This window comes from Symphalangus syndactylus, chromosome 3 (genome assembly GCF_028878055.3).
Source record: "Symphalangus syndactylus isolate Jambi chromosome 3, NHGRI_mSymSyn1-v2.1_pri, whole genome shotgun sequence".
Classification (NCBI taxonomy): Eukaryota; Metazoa; Chordata; class Mammalia; order Primates; family Hylobatidae; genus Symphalangus; species Symphalangus syndactylus.
The window spans coordinates 17,121,165-17,141,296 of NC_072425.2; the positions used below are offsets into that span (position 1 = coordinate 17,121,165).

At 49.4% G+C, this 20,132-nt stretch overlaps 1 protein-coding gene and 1 long non-coding RNA gene across 4 annotated transcripts in view; both read right to left on the reverse strand.

The window, feature by feature from the left end:
* Positions 1-9,978: 9,978 nt before the first annotated feature.
* LOC134736154 (uncharacterized) lies at positions 9,979-12,863 on the reverse strand. The gene is made up of 2 exons (XR_010119950.1): positions 12,783-12,863; positions 9,979-11,343 (listed from the first exon to the last, which is right to left on the reverse strand). It is a non-coding gene; the product is annotated as an uncharacterized lncRNA (long non-coding RNA).
* A 706-nt stretch (positions 12,864-13,569) lies between these two features.
* The window catches only part of STXBP1 (syntaxin binding protein 1), an 80,380-nt gene continuing 73,817 nt past the window's right edge, over positions 13,570-20,132 (reverse strand). For 2 of the 3 annotated variants that reach the window (XM_055270997.2, XM_055270998.2), the window contains exon 19: positions 13,570-15,494. In XM_055270997.2, coding sequence (XP_055126972.1) covers positions 15,412-15,494 — 83 coding nt within the window. In that variant the 3' untranslated portion in view covers positions 13,570-15,411. The remainder of the gene's footprint in view (positions 15,495-20,132) is intronic. The other variant, XM_055270996.2, reaches the window with a different exon arrangement.

Here is a 20,132-nt window from a genome sequence, read left to right on the forward strand (position 1 = left end):
ATCTGTAAAGTTCCCTGTGCAGGGATACGGTCCAGGGATGTTGGGGGCACTTAGTGAGTGGTGGCCCATGAAGCTCCCGCCCACTTTGTGTGGTAGGCAGGCAGCTCCTGGAATTTCTGACACCCCTGGACCCCGCCTGTGGTGGTCTGCGCTTCCCAGGGTGCCTGTTCCCTGCAGGCAGGGCAGCCCTGGGAGGGCAGAAATGTGACTGGCAGAGGGAGGAGACCCCCACGCTTCTGCACAGGCCTCAGCCTGAGTGCACTCACAAGTGAGGGAGCTCTGGCTGCCCAGGCCTTGTGGGGAGAGGGGGAGGCCTGGCCCAGTGCCCTTCCAGCTCAATGCGATGCCCCTGCTCCTGCCGGACACTGCCCCCTCCCCCACCTGAACAGCTGCTCCCACAGGAGCCTAGGCGGGCAAAAATTCCCACGGTGCTCCCAGCTGACCGGGGGCCTCCCCGTGCCTCCGCCATTTCTATTCTGTTTTCTCCAGGCCCATCGCAGGGGGTAGCTCTGAATTCCCAGCTTAATGGGGCCCACAGCCCCTCAGGCAGCCTGGAGCCCACAGAGGGTGTCATCTTGGAGACCTGCCCTCCTCGCCTTCATCAGCACCAGGATGGCTTTGTCAGTACCACGTGGCAAGAGGGACAAGCTGAACTTCTAGGCAGGGAGGGGACACTGCAGGGTGGAGGGAGAGCACTTTCTGGGGCTTGCTTGGAGACTCTCCCCAAAGCTCCCTACTTTGGACCATAGGCCGCTACTTGCCACAGGGGCACTGTCTCATTATCGCTTCTCCAGCGGCCTTCCATAGTCACTTGGGGACTGAGACTGATGGGCCCAGAGCTGCTTCAGCTGTGAGACACAAAGTCAGCAGCCCCGCAGGAGCTGGGTCTTCTGAGGGGAGTCAGGCAATGCACAAAGTCATGCAGACTGCAGCACCGACCAAAGACAGTGGACAGTGGCCTGGGGCACTGTCACCTCTGGGAGGCTTTGGAGGAAAGAAACCTAGGCCCTAGGGAGGCAGGGAGGCCAGGCATCATTAAACATGCCCTTGGCCATGTGCACTGGTTCATGCCTATAATCCCAGCACTTTGAGAGGCCAAGGTGGGAGGATCACTTAAGGCCAGGAGTTAAAGACCAGCCTGGGCAATATAGCAAGACCCCCATCTCTAAAAAAAAAAAAAAAAAATTAACCAGGCATGGTGGCATCCACCTGTAGTTCCAGCTACTCAGGAGGCTGAGGTGGGAGGATTGCTTGAGCCCAGGAATTCGAGGCTGCAGTGAGTTATGACCGTGCCACAGGGTCTCTGTTCACAACGCCATCTGGTCTGAGTTAGGTACAGGCCAATAAAAGAGGCAGTTAATCTACAACAAGGTCAGTGATGGGGAGGGGACTTCTGGTCTCTGGTCTTTCCTCATCATTTACAGAACGGGAACAATGGGGAAGAGGGTTAAGCTCCGGTCTAAGAGGCAGATCTGCAGAACAGTCTCCATAACCCACATCACAGTCACATATCTCTCAAGGCTTAAAGTGGTTCTGGGGTTCCAACAGCTTTTACATTTTTTTTTCTTTTTTTTTTTGAGACAGAGTCTTGTTCTGTCACATAGGCTGGAGTGCAGTGGCACGATCTCGGCTCGCAACCTCTGCCTCCTGGGTTCAAGCGATTCTCCTGCCTCAGCCTCCCGAGTAGCTGGGGACTACACGCACGCACCACCACGCCTGGCTAATTTTTTAAATTTTTTTGGTGGAGAAGGAGTTTCATCATGTTGCCCGGGGTGGTCTCAAACTCCTGATCTCAAGTGATCCGCCCGCCTTGGCCTCCCAGAGTGCTGGGATTACAGGCACGATCCACTGCACCCAGCCAGCTTTTAAATTTTACGTATTCTCACATGCTGGATACCCAGCTGGTATCAGAGAATTGGTGTGAAAAGTAACAAATATTTGGTGTTAGAAAAACACCATTTCTCCCCCTAACCCTCCAGCTCTGTGTCGTGGAAGTTTTACCTGGGGTGTTATACTCTAGGCAGGTGTGGTCAAAAAGACAGGGGCTCTCCTCCCAGCTCCTAGTCTGGCTCTTCATTTCACCCTGGGAGGGCAAGGCTGCTGGCCTTTCTTTACACAGCACCCCACCGCTCCCTGCCCATCCCTGTGTTGCAGAATCTCTATTGCAAGCAGGTACAGCAGAGAGGACTCTCCCCAGAAGGCCTACCTGGAGCGTGGAAGCTCTTCTCCAGGTGCGGCAGGTTGAGAATGCTTGGGCCCTGCTGGCCCAACTCCAGCTAGCTCATAGGATGGAGGCTTTTTCACACCAGGCGGGCCGAGACCAGCTGAGAATACCAGTGGCTGCCACCCCCTGGTACCCACTTATAGAGCAGGGTGTGACTTAGGAAAAGTAGGTCCCTCCCCCAGTTTGGGTGCCGTGGCACGTGGGTTTTTGCTCTGGGGAAAGAGGCAGGGGAAGAGAACAAAGAGCTCTGTCACTCTGCCGAGGGGACTCACTTTACTTCTGTCACAGCTTCAAAAAATCCATGTTTAAAGGCTGTCAAAGACAAAATTACAACCGATCAGTTTAGATATCATAATTGACTCTTTCTCTTTCTCTCTCTTTCCCTTTCTCTCTCTCTTTATCTTTCTTTCTCTTTCTCTCTTTCTTTCTTTCTCTTGCTCTGTCACCCAGGCTGGAGTGCAGTGGTATGATCTCAGCTCACGGCAACCTCCACCTCCTGGATTCAAGTGATTCTCCTGCCTCATCCTCCCAGGTAGATGGGATTACGGGTGTGCACCACCATACCCAGCTAATTTTTGTATTTTTAGTAGAGATGGGGTTTCACCATGTTGGCCAGGCTGGTCTCGAACTACTGACCTCAGGTGATCTGCCCGCCTCAGCCTCCCAAAGTGCTAGGATTACAGGCGTGAGCCACAGCACCTAGCCTTAATTGGCTTTTGTTATTCTAGAATTGGGCAATAGAATGAGTGTCCCGATTTGCTGAACAGGGGAGGCTGGTTTTACAGATAGAGAAGGCTGACAAAAGCAGAAACAACAAGAAGTGGATTGATTGTTTCAAAGTGACTTTCAGCTGTGTGCAGCGGCTCACGCCTGTAATCCCAGCACTTTGGGAGGCCGAGGCAGGTGGATCACCTGAGGTCAGGAATTCGAGACCAGCCTGGCCAACATGGCAAGACCCTGTCTCTGCTAAAAATACAAAAAAAAAAATTAGCCAGGCGTGGTGGCACATGCCTATAGTCTCAGCTACTTGGGAGGCTGAGGTAGGAGAATCGTTTGAATGTAGGAGGCAAAGGTTGCAGTGAGCTGAGATCGTGCCATTGCCCTCCAGCCTGGGCGACAGAGCAAGACACTGTCTCAAGAAAAAAGAAAAAGAAAAATAATGACAAATGTTGGCAAAGCATGTCACGATGTCACAGGCTCATGTCAAAAGCCCAGCACCTGGCACCTGATGAGTTCGCCACACATGGTTGTGGTGATGATAATCACGATGATGATTTGTCAATTAAGATGACACAAACACGCCGGTTTTTATTTGTTTGTTTTTTGAGACAGGGTCTCATTCTGTCTCCCAGGCTGGAGTGCAGTGGCACAACCACAGTTCACTGCAGCCTTGATCTCCTGGGCTCAAATGATTCCCCACTCCCACCTCCACCCAGTAGAAGGGACTGCAGGTGCATGCACCATCTCCAGCTTTTTTTTTTTTTTTTTGAGATGGAATCTCGCTCTGTCGCCCAGGCTGGAGTGCAGTGGTGCGATCTTGGCTCACCGCAAGCTCCACCTCCTGGGTTCACGCCATTCTCCTGCCTCAGCCTCCCGAGTAGCTGGGACTACAGGCGCCCATCACTATGACCGGCTAATTTTTTGTATTTTTAGTACAGACAGGGTTTCACCATGTTAGCCAGGAAGGTCTTGATCTCCTGACCTCGTGATCCGCCCGCCTCGGCCTCCCAAAGTGCTGGGATTACAGGCATGAGCCACCATGCCCAGCCTACCTCTGGCTAATTTTTAAACAATTTTTTTTTTTTTTAGAGACGGGGGTCTCCCTGTTTTGCCCAGGCTTGTCTCGAACTCCTGGGCTCCAGTGATCCTCCTGCCTCAGCCTCTCAAGGTGTCGAGATTACAGGCACGAGTCACCGTGCCCAGCCAAACATGCCAATTTTTTTTTTTTTTTTTTGAGATGGAGTTTCACTCTTGTTGCCCAGGCTGGAGTGCAATGGTGCGATCTTGACTCACTGCAACCTCTGCCTACCAGGTTCAAGCAATTCTCCTGTCTCAGCCTCCCGAGTAGCTGGGATTATAGGCATGTGCCACCATGCCCGGCTAATTTTATATTTTTAGTGGAGACACCGGTATTTCTCCATGTTGGTCAGGCTGGTCTTGAACTCCTGACCTTAGGTGATCCACCCACCTTGGCCTCCCAAAGTGCTGGGATTACAGGCGTGAGCCACCGCGCCCGGCCCAAACATGCCAATTTTTAAAGATTGCAAGTAGATTGGGCACTTTACCAGGGAAATGACTGGAACGTTCAGGTTCATCAGCTCTGAGATGAAGAGCACTTTCTTTAGCAGGTCAGGTACTCCTGATCCTTGGGCTGGAGCCTGTCTGGCAAACAGCTGAGTCTTTTTTTTTTTTTTTTTGAGACAGAGTCTCGCTCTGTCGCCCAGGCTGGAGTGCAGTGGCGCGATCTCGGCTCACTGCAAGCTCCGCCTCCCGGGTTCACGCCATTCTCCTGCCTCAGCCTCTCCGAGTAGCTGGGACTACAGGCGCCCGCCACCACGCCCGGCTAATTTTTTGTATTTTTAGTAGAGACGGGGTTTCACCATGGTCTCGATCTCCTGACCTCGTGATCCGCCCGCCTCGGCCTCCCAAAGTGCTGGGATTACAAGCGTGAGCCACCGCGCCCGGCCACAGCTGAGTCTTGATTAAGTGCCTTCATTCATTCATTCATTCATTCATTCATTCCCTTTGTTTATTCAACTAATAGATCCCTGCTTCTATGCCCTTATTAAAGTAAGTGGCCCCGTGTGTGTTGGGGAAGACGTCAATCAGATGTGAACACAAGTAGCAGAATTACACCTGTGATCTGGTACTATGATACATTAACTTGAAAAAAATCACATGATTTATAAATTTGGGAAAGGAGAGGAGGAGACTCCTTTAGAGGAGGTGACAGCCTGCAAGGTGGTCATCCCACAGGCTAGGAAGCGTGCCTCCAGCCAAGACCAGAGACAGGTAAGAGAAGGGGTTGGGGTAGGAGCTTTATGCTGAACGGGTTGGCTAAACATACATATTTAGCAGATTGTAGGAGGGGCTATGCATATTCATGAAGGTGGTTTGACACATGCATATTGAACAAACATGCATGTACCATTCGACCCATGTTTACTTTGGGGTGGAGACTTGGCATTTAAATGTATTACAATTAGGCCCTATTCGTCGAAAGGGCTTTTCAGAAAATGAGGGCACGCAAGTGCTCTGTAAACTGGCCAGAGCCAGTCCATAGTCTTCTTATCTGGAGAAAGTTGCTGAAATCAGCCTCTTGTCCAGTGAAAGCTGTAGTTATGGCTGGTGGAACAGGTGGTCAGCCCCTCAGCCTCTGGGAGCTGGGTGAATTGTAATTGTTTTAATATTGCTTATCTCCAGGCCATCGAGAACTTGTTTAGCTGCTAGAGAAAAAGAAAAGCTTGTGGCAAGTGTGGAGTGTGTGACTTAATCCTCACCTGCCATGGCCCGAGGTCCTGTTTATAATTTGATACTGTATTGCCATAAAGAGTCTGTTCTGCCAGTCTTATGATCTCTATTTTAACATGAATGCTGGTCGGTTGTTGTTTCTAAACTGTAAAACGGAGAGGCTTCATGAGGCGTGTCTGACCCCCCCATCTCATGGCTGGGAACTGTTTTTAAGGTTTTTCTGGGGTTCCTTAGCCAAGGGGGACTCCATTAAGTCAGTGAAGGGCTGATTTCATTTTTTAGTTGACAGAGGAAAGGTACAGAGAGCTCCAAAAGCACAAGGAGGAGCCAGGAACAGCCCCCATCATGGAGGCGCTAGGCTTGGAGGAGAAGGAGATGCTGCCCATAAGGGGTGTGGGTGGGAGATGGAAAGACAGCACAGGGCCTAAGGCAAGAAAAACAACTCAAATTTGATGAAGGCCAGAGAAGCTGCAGCTGAGAGGAGGGAGCAGGCAAGAGGGGGTCAGAGAGACAGCCTAACACATAAGCTTCCTAGACCAGAGAAGGAGCAGTGCAGTATTTGATCGCAGCAGAAGTGCAGGTTCCAAGTTACTTTATTTTTATTTGACTTTATTATTTTTTTGAGACCGTCTTGCTCTGCTTCCCAGGCTGGAGTGCACCACAACCAGCTAGTTTTTGTATTTTTAGTAGAGACGGGGTTTCACCCTGTTGGCCAGGCTGGTCTCAAACTCCTGGCCTCAAGTGATCCGCCCGCCTCAGTCTCGGGAGGCACTTATATTATTCGGGAAAATTGAGGTTAAGTAACTTCTCGAGGTCACGCAGGGAAGTCAGGAGTCAAATCCCAGGCTCAACTCCATAGCCCATCTGGTAACTGTTATGCAATAAACACTGAGAATTAAAAGTGCCTGTTGTCCTAGGAAGAGACTGTTCTGGTAACAGCTAACTCCCAGAACCAGTTTTGTTTTTTTTTTTTCCCCGATAGCCCATTTTATTTTGCTCAGCACAGTCTTTCATCCTACTTTAGGGTATCACATGGAAAAAATATGGAACGCTTCACCAATCTGCGTGTCATTGGTTCCAATTTTAGTATTCGTACTGCCTAATCCAGCACCTGGATAGAATGACCAACACTTCACAACCCCGCCTCGGAAAGCCAGCCAATCAGCAACCGTCTTACTCCAAGAACCCCGCCTCCAGGGCCAGGGGCGACCAATCCCTAAACAGCCCGGCTAGCGGACGCTTACTAGCCCTGGAAGCCCGGCCTCCCCAATCCCTGTCCCGAGGCCGCGTCTGACCCGCCGCCGTGACTGGTGTTGGGTGTCGGCCTTTTCCTTGCTCACAGTGTTTCGGCCTAGAGTGTTGGTTCCGCGTTGGTTGAGGGGAGTGCGGGCCGCCGGGCAGAAGGCGCCCTGGCTGCAACTCCGGGTGGAGTCCCACTCTTGCCAGAGCGCCGGGGGTTCCTCGGGCATTTTGGCTTCTGTGAAACCCCAAGAAGTTGTCCTTGGCCGGGCGCGGTGGTTCACACCTATAATGCCAGCACTTTGGGAGGCCGAAGCTGGCGGATGACTTGAGGTCATGAGTTCGAGACCAGTCTAGCAAACATGGTGAAACCCCATCTCTACTAAAAATACAAAAATTAGCCTGTAGTCCCAGCTAACCCGGAGGCTAAGGAGGGAGGATCACTTGAACCCGGGAGGGAGAGGTTGCAGTGAGCCGAGATCACAGACCACAAAAAGTTGGTCTTGTGGGAAGCCGCTGCTGGGACAGGGACAGCTCCAGGGGCGGCTAATTCAGGACCTTTAACCCATCCCTTCTCTTTTTTGTTGTTTTTTCTTAGAAACAGACAAGGTGGTGGATTCCCCATACCATTACACCCTAGATCCAGGGATTCTATATCCACAGGGAGGGGCACACGTGCTTCAGAGAGAATGGGTAGGAATTTGCCCCACCCATTTTTATTTTTTGAGACAGGGTCTCACTCTGTTGCCCAGGCTGGAGTGCTGTGGTGCAATCATGGCTCACTGCAGCCTTGACCTCCTGGGCTCAAGCAAGCCTCCTAAGTAGTTGGGGTTACAGGCATGTGCCACCACGACTGGCTAATTTTTCTTTTTTCTTTTTTGTAGAGTTGAGGTCTCACTGTGTTGCCCAGGCTGGCCATGAACTCCTGGGCTCAAGTGATCTGCTATCCTTGGCCTCTCAAAGTGTGGGATTACAGGCATGAGCCATTGTGCCCGGCCTGTTTTTTGTTTTTCTAGTAGCCATTCTAATAGGTATGAGGTAGTGGTTTTGACTTGTGTTTCCCTAATGACTAGTGAAGTTGAGCATCTTTTTGTGTGCTTATTTGCCATTTGTATAATTTATTTAGAGAAATGGCTATTCAAATCCTTTGCCCATTTTTTCTGGTTTTGATTTCATTTATTTTTAAATAGATTCGGGGTCTTGCTATGTTGCTTTGGCTGGTCTCAAACTCCTGGGCTCAAACCATCCTGCCACCTGAGCCTCCCAAGTAGTTAGGATTACAGGCACATGCCACCAAACTTCTGCCCATTTTTAAGTCAGATTGTTTTTGTTGTTGAGTATAGGAGTTCTTGCATCTGGATATTAGCCCCTTATCAGATATGTGATTTGCAAACAGTTTTTTCCCACTCTGAGACTGCCTTTTTCACCCTGCAGATTGTGTCCTTTGATTGTAGCTTTAAATTTTGAAGTAGAACAATTTACCCATTTTTTCTTGTTTTGTCAGTCCTTTTGGTGTCATCTGAGCACACGATTTTAATGATAAACAGAGCAAGCACTATCTGAGCACTTCCCCTTCATAAAGAAGCAGCGCTCCCACCAGAAGGAGACTCAAATTCTGCTCAGCACCATTCAGCCCAGTTGTTAAGAGGGAGCACATGTGTTGACAGTGTCCTTCCACATAGTCTGCCACGGACACTTCCCACCAGCCAACAGTGTCATCTGCTCAAAGGATGCTGGAAGTCAACAGCAGCTGTTTGTTTTTGTTTGAGACAGAGTCTTGCTCTGTCACCCAGGCTGGAGTGCAGTGGTGTGATCTCAGCTTACCGCAACCTCTGCCTCCCAGGTTCAAGTGATTCTCCTGACTCAGCCTCCCGAGTAGCTGAGATTACAGGCACAAGCCACCATGTTCAGCTAATCTTTGTATTTTTTTGTAGAGACGGGGTTTCACCATGTTGGCCAGGCTGGTCTTGAACTCCTGACCTCAGGTGATCCGCCCACCTCGGCCTCCCAAAGTGCTGGGATTACAGGCGTGAGCCACTACGCCCGGCCAGCAGCAGCTGGTTTTACAAACTTGGCAACAGTCGGTGCCACTTTTTACTCCAAGGAGCGTAACTCAGATCACTGTCTCTGTAGTTTGGGTTTCTTCCCAACCTTTAGCAATGGAATTCATCAGTTTCATTCTAGACTGTATTCTTTAGTGCTTGGTCTGGAAAAATGGGCTTGGCTTATGGACTAGGTTACTGTGCTTCAGTTGAAATTGATTGAAATATTTGATTGAAGTAACTGAAATAACTAAAATATTTCAGTGTGTTCATCCACTCTTTGACAATGTTCTTTTATAACAGATAATGCACAGGGGACCAGGCAGGTGTAACTCACTGGCCCAGGAAAATCCAATTTTTATTGTAGCACTTTATTTCCACTCTTTTTCTTCTTTTTTGTTGCTTGTGTAAAATCATCATCCTTGAAGAGTCATTTGTTCCAGCCTATACAGACTCACACTCTGTATTCACACTGGAATCCCACTGTCTGCTCCGAGAATGTTTTCTTTCTTTTTTGAGATGGAGTCTTGCTCTGTTCCCCAGGCTGGAGTGCAATGGCACAATCTGGGTTCACTGCAACCTCTGCCTCCCAGGGTCAAGTGATTCTCCTGCCTCAGCCTCCCAAGTAGCTGGGATTACAGGTGTCCACCACAACGCCCAGCTAATTTTTTTGTATTTTTAGTACAGACAGGGTTTCACCATGTTGGCCAGGCTGGTTTCGAACTCCTGACCTCAAGTGATCCGCCCTCCTCGGCCTCCCAAAGTGCTGGGATTAACAGGTGTGAGCCACCGCACCCCGTTGATAATGTTTTTCTGATAGTGGAGGGCTCTGGAGTCAGATGGCTGTGTTTAAATCTAGTCTCTGCCATGTACTAACTGGAGGGCCCTAGCCAAGTTGCTTTGTCTCTATGTGGTTTTGCTTCCCCATATGTAAATAGGGCTAATAATGGCACCTAACTCCTAGAGTTGTTGAGAAGATTCAGCAAGTCACATACAAAGCACTCAGTGCCTGGCACATAATAAGTGCCAATATATTATTTATTTATTTACAGACAGGGTCTTGCTCTTGTCCCAGCTAGTGTGCAGTGGCACAATCACAGCTCACTGCAGCCTCGAACTCCCGGGCTCAGGTGATCCTCCCACCTCAGCCTCCTGAGTAGCTGGGACTACAGGCACATGCCACCATGCCAGGGTAATTTTTAAATTTTTTGTAGAGACAGGGTTTCACCATGTTGTCCAAGCTGGTCTCAAACTCCTGGGCTCAAGTGATCCACCTTCCTCAGCCTCCCAAAGTGTTGGGATTACAGGCATGAGCCACTGTGCCTGGCCTTAATATATAACCACAATCAGAATGATTGTATTAATACGTTTTTTTTTTTAAATTCAATGAAGCACTTTTAAGCCCGTGGCTCATTTGGAATTGAAGAGATAAGACAACAATAATAACCATCCTTTCCCCATGGCCAGTCACTATCCTGACTTCGGTATTTGTCATTCCCACGCATGTTTTCACACATTTACAACATATGTATCCATAAGCAATATATGGTGCTTTTTATGAGGTTTGAAGTGCCGCGGTTTGCCACGGTTACTACGGGACTGAATGAAGAAGGACGAATGCAGAAATGAAAACTTAAAAGAAACTGTTTTAAAAGAAGGGGTCGGGGGAAGAAGAAATGGGCTCCCTGCTTCTAGGGAGCAAGAGCAGCAGCTCTGAGCTTCTACAGCCCTTTGAATTTACGGGGTAGAAAGAGCAGGGAAGAGGAGGTAATGATTGGTCAGCTGCTTAATTGATCACAGGTTCACATTATTGCTAACAGGCTTCAGATGTACCTAATCACAAGAAAACTGGGCTTAGGGAGTGACTGCCCTCTGCATTCCTTCTGGGCAGCAGATGCAGTTTGTCAGTTTGCCAACACTCTGCATTTATGAGAACAGTTTGCTGTTTACTCATATAGCCTCCAGGATACTGAGTTGATCACGACCCTCACTCTTTCAGCCTGCAACATTGAAGCTTTATGTAAATGCACTATCCTGTCTGTATCCTCCCATACTGTGCTCTTTTCACTCATCGTTAAGTGTCTGAGATCTATTCATGTTGATATATGCAACTGTGTGTCATGCATTTTTAACTGCTTTAAACTCACCATTGGGTGAATATACAGTTTATCTGTTCTCTTGTTGATGAGCATTGGGCTTTTTTAAATTTATGAGACTATTTATTCTTTTCTCCCCAGGCTTGGCTTGGACTCATCATCAACAGCAGCAGCAGCAGCAGCATCATCATCACCATCATCATCATCATCAATGGCTGAGCCCTCACTGTGCTTCCTGGTAGCCCGGCTCAGCTTCCTGCCTCCACAGGCACTACAGGAGGGAACAAAGTCACCTGTCAGGATCATGTGGAAAGAGACCAAGGGTAGATTTAACCCTAGGTGTGCTGATGCTGAAGTCTGTGCTCCTAACCACTCTGGCCTTCTGCTTCCTCAGGAACAAATGCTTGGTGTCATTCCGAGGTGGGTGCACAGGCCCCCAGCAGTCTCTGCTGAGTCCCACAGCCTGGACCAGGGCCTCTGGAAAGGCACAGTGCCTGGCTGCAACTCACAGACCTGGCTTTAGAATGGCTCAGTTGGTGTTGCATGCTTTGGGTTGTTTTGGAACTCCCTGCTCCTCCAAGGATATTTAACACTGTTGAAGACTTTTTAGCATGGCCTGTGGGTTCCATCTCCGCTGGGTAACACAGGAGGACCAGGGCTTTGGCCAAGAACCTAAAGGGCCACACTCATTTGCTCTTGGGTGGTAGTGAAGGGGTAGAATGGAGACAGGTGACAGGAAGCTGGGACAGAAGACTTCAGAAACAACCAGGGAGATACTAGAAAGCCACTCCCAGGAGCGTGGAGGGACAGATGATCCCGGGAAGCAGCAAACAGTGCTGCTTTTGCTTTAATGTAAATTCGGCTTAGAACAATTTAGAATTTTAAAAATTCCAATCTTGGATCTCGTTCCAAAGCCTTCTGTTTGCTGGTGAACTAATGATAAAGATAATGGGGGCCAGACACGGTGGCTCACGCCTGTAATCCCGACAGTTTGGGAGGCTGAGGCAGGCCAATCGCTTGATCCTAGGAGCTCAAGACCAGCCTGGACAACACGGTAAGACTCCATCTCTCCAGAAAAATACAAAAATTAGCTGGGCATGGTGGCACGTGCCTGTGGTTCTGTGGTTCCAGTTACTCGGGAGGCTGAGGTGGGAGGATCACTTGAGCTCAGGAGGTCAAGGCTGCAGTGAGCTGTGATTGGGCCACTGCACTCCAGCCTGGGCAAGGGAGTGAGACCCAGTCTCAAAACAACAACAACAACAACAACAACAAAACAACAACAACAACAACAAAACAACAACAACAAGACAAGACAAGACAAGACAATGGGTGTCAGGGGAGTGAGCTTTCTGAGTTTCTGCATCTCTCTGAGCCTCAGCTTCCTCATCTGTAGAATGGGAGAGGATCTGCCTAACAGACAAGTATGTGAGGGGCCTGGCATGGTCAATCAATGGTTGTTACCTCCTTATGAGGCATGTCTCACCAGACTATAGCAGGCTGTGGTGGTACAAATTCCACCAACTGCCCTTGAGTTGGTAGCTTTCTCAGTGCTATAAAGGAGATCAGGATCAGAATGAGAATGATGGGGGAAAAAGAAGTAGAGACAGAAGTCCCTACAAAGGGTCTCACTCCCCTGGGCCCAGCATTCTAGCAAGTTTCCTGTGTGGCCTCGACCCTCACTTACGGGTCCACTCTGAGAGCTGAGCCCACCTCATTGCAGTCTTCTCAGGTCATGAGCAGGTTCCAAGACAAGCAGGACACGCACCAGCTTCCATCCTGGAGAGAAGTTCATTATACACATAGGGTGGATGGTGCGGCAGCAGGAGCAGAGGAGGAGAGGAGTAACGCTGGTGAAGTGACCTCACTGCATGCCCTAAATACACAGGCACCACATGATTGGAGAGGGAGCATCTGCAAAGATGGAGCCCTGCAGTGTCTGCGTTAAAAAAGCTTTCTAAGGCTGAGGTAGGCGGATCACCTGAGGTCAGGAGTTCAAGACCAGCCTGACCAACATGGCAAAACCCTGTCTCTACTAAAAATACAAAAATTAGCTGGACATGGTGGTGGGTGCCTGCAATCCCAACTACTCGGGAGGCTGAGGCAGGAGAATCGCTTGAACCCAGGACACAGAGGTTGCAGTGAGCCGAGACTCGCCACTGCACTCCAGCCTGGGCGACAGAGTGAGACTCCATCTCAAAAAATAAATAAATAAATAAAAAGGGAAGAAAGTAAAGCATTCTAGATAAGGAGAAACACGGTGGAAGAATGGCCTCATCTCTAGGCAGTGCGCTGTCGCTGCTAGGGGCCCAAGACAAGCTCCATGGCTAGTCTCCAATATGAGGTGGCTACAGATCTAACGCAAGCAACGGGGACCTGGGTCCAGAAGACTCCATGCCACAGCCGGGGGTGGCCACCTCCTCTGCAATGAACCACTGCAAAAGCTTTCTCCTTCTGTTGCCCAAAGGAAAGCCAGACTGGAGCCCCCTGGACACCGGGAAGGGGTGCTGATTTCTTTATTTATTAGACTCAAGTGCTTTAGTACAGAATGGTACAGAGATGATATATGTTTGTGCTTCAATACTTTCAAACGCTGAGATTCTGATAATTTTAAGGTAAACAAGTTTCAAGACAGACTACTTTTTTAAAATATCCTTTTGATAAATTATTTTTATATAAATAACAGAGAAAGGGAACCAACATCTTCGACAAACAAGGTCCTGAAGCATGAGCACTGTTTGGTCCGAGGGAGGGGACAGAACAAGCAGCGGGAGTAAGACGCCTGGTGCAGGTGCCTGTGGTTCTGTCTAAGGAAATCAGGTCGTATAAGTTGGGAGGGAGACGGGAAGAGATCTGACGACTAATCTCAGTGCAAGGGGAGATTTCAAAGCCTTGAGAAGAGAACACCACAATGCAGTGCGCAGAAAGGGCGGGGAGCAGGCTCTGAAAGGGAGGCGGAGGTGGCGCCGAGCTCGCGTACAGCACTTTGAGAGGACATCACTAGACAAGTAATACACACATGGCCTGCAGGAGGTCAAGGGCGGCGAGGGGGCTGGGCAGGGGACATTTTTGTGACTTCCACTGTTATTATATTTCACGACAACAGCAGCAGCACAAATGGTGTGCTCACCACTGGAGAATGAGAGCTGCTGAGTCTTGAGGATGGCGAGACAGCCTTCCTGCATTTGCTGCTTTAGTTTCTGCTTTAGAGCTAAGTTTTATACAGAGAACAAAATGACCATCTTCTCTTACAAACACGATGATGTATGACCCCACACGACACAAGGTATTATGAAGTATCTGAAACTGAGGATAATCTGACTGAAGATGCTTGTCAAGAGGGTACAGGGTCTGTGTGAGTCCAACGGGCCAAGAACCTTCTCCACAGCCATAGCCCTTCTGTTCAGGGGCCTCCAGAACCCATCTCTTCTGGTCCATTCCTGACCCTTGAATGAAGGCTGACTAGGAAAAATGAGCTGTTGGGGTGATGCCTGGGGACAGAAGGGCCTGGGCCACAGGCTCCAGACTAACTGTTTTTCCAAAGAGATGGAGGCTTCCAGCGGGAGTTTGCTTCTCACCTGTCAGGGCACTGTGACTTAGGCTGGAGGACTTCCCTCGTGATCACAGCACTGTGGACACAGGCCGGGGAGGGGGCAGTGACAGGCTGTGGAGGAGGACGCTGGCCTGGCTTCGTGCAGACACCCCAGCCTCCACCCACAGCTGCACTACCGGGGGTATGAGACGCTGGGAAAGGCAAAGAGGTCTGTTCCACCTCGGACCTCCTGAGATATCCCGATTGTCACCTCCCAGGTTATTTGGATGAGAGCAGGCACTGAGGGGTAGGGACTGGAATGAAGATAACAGATTAGTCCTCAGTGTGAAATACTCCAAGAACACAGACATCTCTATGATTCTCAACAAGGACAGGAACAACCCTAAACAAGGTTTTAAAAACACCCAAATTTCTACCGTTCCATACCCAAGCAATGTGCACATGTCACCCAGGGTTATGTACAAGGTCACAAATCTTAAATAACGGGGAGAAGGCGTCCATTCATCCTAACAGTCCAGAAATTTCTCCTGCTGTGCACCAATTGCACATGAACTTCTCTTTTTAGGATACATATATAAGATACTCTTTTTAAAAAACACAATGCATTATGTTCTTTTGTTTCAAACGAGAAGAGGGCGTCACTGAACACGAGAACGCAGCGGCAACAGTGCCAGCCAGGGCGTGCAGGGCTAGGGGGGCAACAGACGCAAAGGAACTGAGGCGGGCGGTGGTGGGAAGCTGCGGAGCGCTGTGGGATGGGGGCGTGTTTTGGAGGGGCGACTTATTTTTTTAACTGCTTATTTCTTCATCTGTTTTATTCAGTTTCTTCAGTGTGTCCAGCAGTTTCTGTGGGGTGAGGATGTGTGTGGATCCTGGAGGAGGCAGAGAAGACAGTGAGCTTGCCAGTTCTGGTTTCTAACACTTCCTTTCCTGCGCTTCTCGATTCCCAGATCTGCACCCACCCCCCTCCCCCACCCTGGTCTGGGTCTAGTGGAAGCAGGGAGGGGAGTGAGGATTGGGGTTGGGGTCCCGTCACAATAGGCCTGGGAGATATTTGGGGGCTGTGGATAAACAAAACACAACCTCTGGTTCAGGCAGGGTCCCAGGCTGCACCAAGGAACGAGCCGCCTCACCATCAGGGTGCAGAGCCATCTGCAGGTGATGGGCAGCTGCGTTTCTAATTCACTCTTAAACTCCAGGTGAAGCCAGGGAGAGAAATTCCAAACATGGGGAAAGGTTGAAAATGGGGCCAGAGTTGGTAGGGGGACCATGTGTGGAAAGCATGGTGCCTGGGAGAGGAAGTTGATAGGCAAAGCCCCCTGGGAGAATCCACTGACCTCTGGGAGCCAGCCAGTTGGTACTGCCCTGGTGGGTGGGACCTCAGGTGTGAGAGGGAAAGGGCCAGGGGACCTGAGGCCTTACCTTGCAGAGACCGCGTATTGTAAGAGATTAGAAATGCTTGCAAAAATTTAAGCTAATGGAATTAGATATACTTCTACTGCAAAAATAAAAATAAAAATAAATGAAAGTCTTTGTCATAAGGAGACAGAGAGAGATCTAGTAAGTGCAGTAAAAAAAGATGCATGGGTCGTGTGGTTTGGACATGGACTTAAACAGAACAGAGGTGACCGGGGTGGTGTGTGGGTGAGCATGAGGCCTGCACGCATGCAGCAGTGCACTTCAAAGAAAGGTCCTGGTGGGAGACAAGAACTGAACAAAAGAGACCAGTACTTGAAAATGTGCCTCCCTGGAGACGTGGCAAAGGAATGGGCCTTCATGGGAGCAGGGGAGCAGAAACCACCAGATGCTGGATTTCCACCCCAAGGGCAGGCAAAAGAAGGCTTTGGCTGGCTTATTGGGCATGATGCCAATACCAGGGTCTCTATGCCTTTGACCACTAACTACTCGCTCAGCTGACCCAAGACTGCTGGAACTGCAGCCCTTCCTGGTCACTCTAGACTAGCAGAAACTTGGAAAGCCGTCTCTGTTCTTCCAACATCCCTTTCTCTGCAGTTCAGCTGCCCACTCCCAGCTGAGTGAGGAACTTGTCCTCGGCATGATGCCCTGTGCATGCGGCCGGTAGGGGCCCTGCGCTGGAAAGCTGACTCATCATTCTGCAGACCTGAGGCTTCTGCAGCAAATGCGATACAGGTTTCAGGAGTGTGTCCCTGGGCTTTTTTATAGCACTCCTTTCCCCTGAAGTCCACTCATTTCTGTGACCTTATCACTCTTCCTGTTAGTCCTAAAAGAGGCCAAAGGCTGCTGTACAAATGAGGAGAAAGGACCCACATTACAAAGCTTGCCCCAAACTCTGAAGAATGAACCATTGCCAGGATGGGGGCCCTCCAAATTGCAACTCCATGTAGCCCACGTGTCCAGATGCTGAAAGACGGCCTCTCCTGCAGAGCGTGGGGATTCGCTTGGGAGCTTCCTCGTTACAAGCAACAGCAAGGAGCGCATGTGCCAGAGAAAACGTCCCCAAGGCCCTCCTTAGCTATCCAAATGACTCCAGGAAATAAAGAGGGCAGACTCATCTTAAAGGAAGCATTCGAAGGGGTTCCTCTGATCAGATGCTGATTCCAAAGTCCTCCCTATCTTTGCTGGTATGTAAATCTATGATTTGGGAGAGGCCAAAGAGAAGTTAGGGAATTAATGCACTAGAAGTCTCTGATATTATTTAATCACTGACCATTCATTGCTCCCAGTCTTGACTGAAGAAGAACAATTCTAGGACTGAGTATTGGAGACAATCAGTGAAGCCTTGAAGACCCTCGGCAACAGGCTCTGGCCTAGGCCTTCACCTACGTGGTTTCTTTAAGGGGACCAGACTAGCTGGTGTAAATGCTGATCATCAGAAAGTCAATTCTTCACACTCAATCATCTGTGTTGTTTTAATAAATTGGTCAAGCTTTTCGCCACCATAAACATTGCAAATTAAGCTGAGTGAGTCCATAATCCATATTTTGCACACATTCTCATTTTGAATCCACAGATGGCTGACCATGTTGGTTTTCCAGAATAGAGCAGCAAGTGGGCCCTCTTGCTCTGAGGGTCCTATTTATTCCCCATAACTGGAAGATTATGAAATGGAAACAGTTGTCTCTAAAAACTAAGTTGAGGCCCATCTACATGACTGTCTACATGTTTTCAAAGCTGTGGGCCAGACACCGCAAGCTCTGATGAGACAAAATCCTTCTTTCTACACGGACAGAATCTGAAAACCAAAAGTGTTCTTGCAGGCTAGCTGGTCCAATCATTCTTGAGTTTGGCTGAAGCAGACCTACTGACTCAGAATTTGCAGGGCAGCACCAGAAAATGTGTACATTTAAAGAGCAGCCCAGGTGAGTATGATCATCAGCCAGGTTTGGAAAACTGTGATCCGGCCCACCCCTCTCATCCTACACATGGGACACGTGAAGGCCAGAGCAGTCAGGTGCCTGCTCAGGGTGGGTGGCACAGACAGGCCCAGAAGCAGTGCCTCCAGGCTCTTGATTCTCGGGACCCTGTGGCCCCTGGGCGGGGAGGGGATGGGCAGGTGGATGCTTGAATAGCAGCCAGGCAATAGGTGGGCTCTGAATTCAGATTCAAATCTGAGTCCCAAAGAAAAATGAAACGTACCTGACCCCAATCTGGAATGAAGCAAAATAATCGATATAAAAACCCACCAACTTTCTCCCAAGTGGCCCCCATGTACTACAAAGATCTGATCCAGTCTTCAGCTCTCTCGCATTTGCTTCTCACAGTCTCTTGGGCATTCCCCAAAGAAGAGTACTTTTATCATAAACCAACCAGAGCACAGAGGTGAAAATCTAATCAAAAGATTTCTTTTCTTAGACAATGTGGAGGGACGATTGGTGAGGATTTAGTGAGAGTTGTTGGTTAACCCTGACCTCGGGGGAGCCAGCCTCAGCTACAGGAGGGAGAGGAGCCGGGAAGACAGGGCATGGCACCATCACCCATGCACGGTGTCTGCTGAGAACCCTCTCATTTGCTGCAGGAAAACTCATCCTCTCCTAAAAGATATGTTGGGCCAGGCGCAGTGGCTCATGCCTGTAATCCCAGCACTTGGTAGGCCGAGGCTGGGAGATAACTTGAGCTCAGGAGTTCAAGACCAGCCTGGGCAACGTGGTGAAACCCAGTCTCTACCAAAAGTACAAAAAAATTAGCCAGGCATGGTGGCGCATGCCTGTGGTCCCAGCTACTAGGTAGGCTGAGGTGGAAGGATCACTTGAACCCAGAAGGTCCAGGCTACAGTGAGCTGAAATTATGCCACTGCACTCCAGCCTGGGTAACGGAGTGAAACCCTGACTCGAACGAACGAAAGAAAGAAAGAAAGAAAGAAAGAAAGAAAGAAAGAAAGAAAGAAAGAAAGAAAGAGAAAGAAGAGAAAGAAGACACAAAAGGTATGCTGCCACAATACTGGTCTTTAGGACACTCAAGTTTTCTGACGGTCTGCACTGTCCTGTACTTTGGTCACCTGGACGATCACAACAGAAGAGGGCAAGTCAGACCTTAATCTGCTTTCTGACCTCACTGGTATTGGGGCTTTGTGCCTTGCTTAACTGAATGCGCTAAAACCCAACACCACTCAGCAAATGATTTCGGAAGCCAGGAATATACGGAGTCTGTTTACCTTCTCTTTGTTTTGATGGCAGCTGAGACCTCTGCTGATCAAATATAACGCAAAGGAAAATACTCTGCAGAGGAGAAGCTTGTTCTGAAGCAGGGAAGCTCAGAACTCATCCTAGCAGGAGCCTTTGCAGTTTGAGTCTGTGATTCTTTCAGATCCTGCAAGTGGTCTGCTATTGCTGCAGACTCGACTGAACATTTGTCTTTCTAGAAGTCTTAAAATACATACTGCAGCAAATCCATCCACCTACCTGCAGTCTGCACACAGAACCAGATGTCTCTGATTTACATCCTATCAAAGTGCTTCTAAGGAATGATTTTTTTAAAAACAATGGCTTTTATTCACCACCTACTGGCCTTGCTTTCTAGGGAGGGCCAGCCCAGTCAGGATGGGAGCTATAGCCTAGGGCTATAACCAGGTCCACTTTCTGGGTTCCCAACTACTTTCAGTTCCTTAGCACACTGCTGCCTTGACATTCATGTCAAGGAAGGGAGAGAGGAGGAGATAAACAGCGTACCCTCCTGTTCCTACCTTTAGGAGGAAGCACCATTTTCCTTACATACACAAGCAGCTTCTGATGTCACCTAGCCAAGGTTCTGAAGGGCCATTCCCCTGAGGCTCACCAGAGAGTGAGAGAGTGGGCAGGACTGCATGGTTTGAGGCACAAATCGTAATCACTGAATATACAGAATGTCAGAGGTCCTGCGCGCCTGGGGGCACTGCGATCTAGCCTCCCTGTGCTCCTATGCTATGGCCAGAGAGCGAGGATATCTTTCCATAGCCACACAGGTGCCCATGGAGGAGCTGGGGTAGAGGCTAGTCCTCCTGGCTCTGAGTCCAGGTCTCTCTCCACTGCTCACAGGGGACTCACACTCTGTGA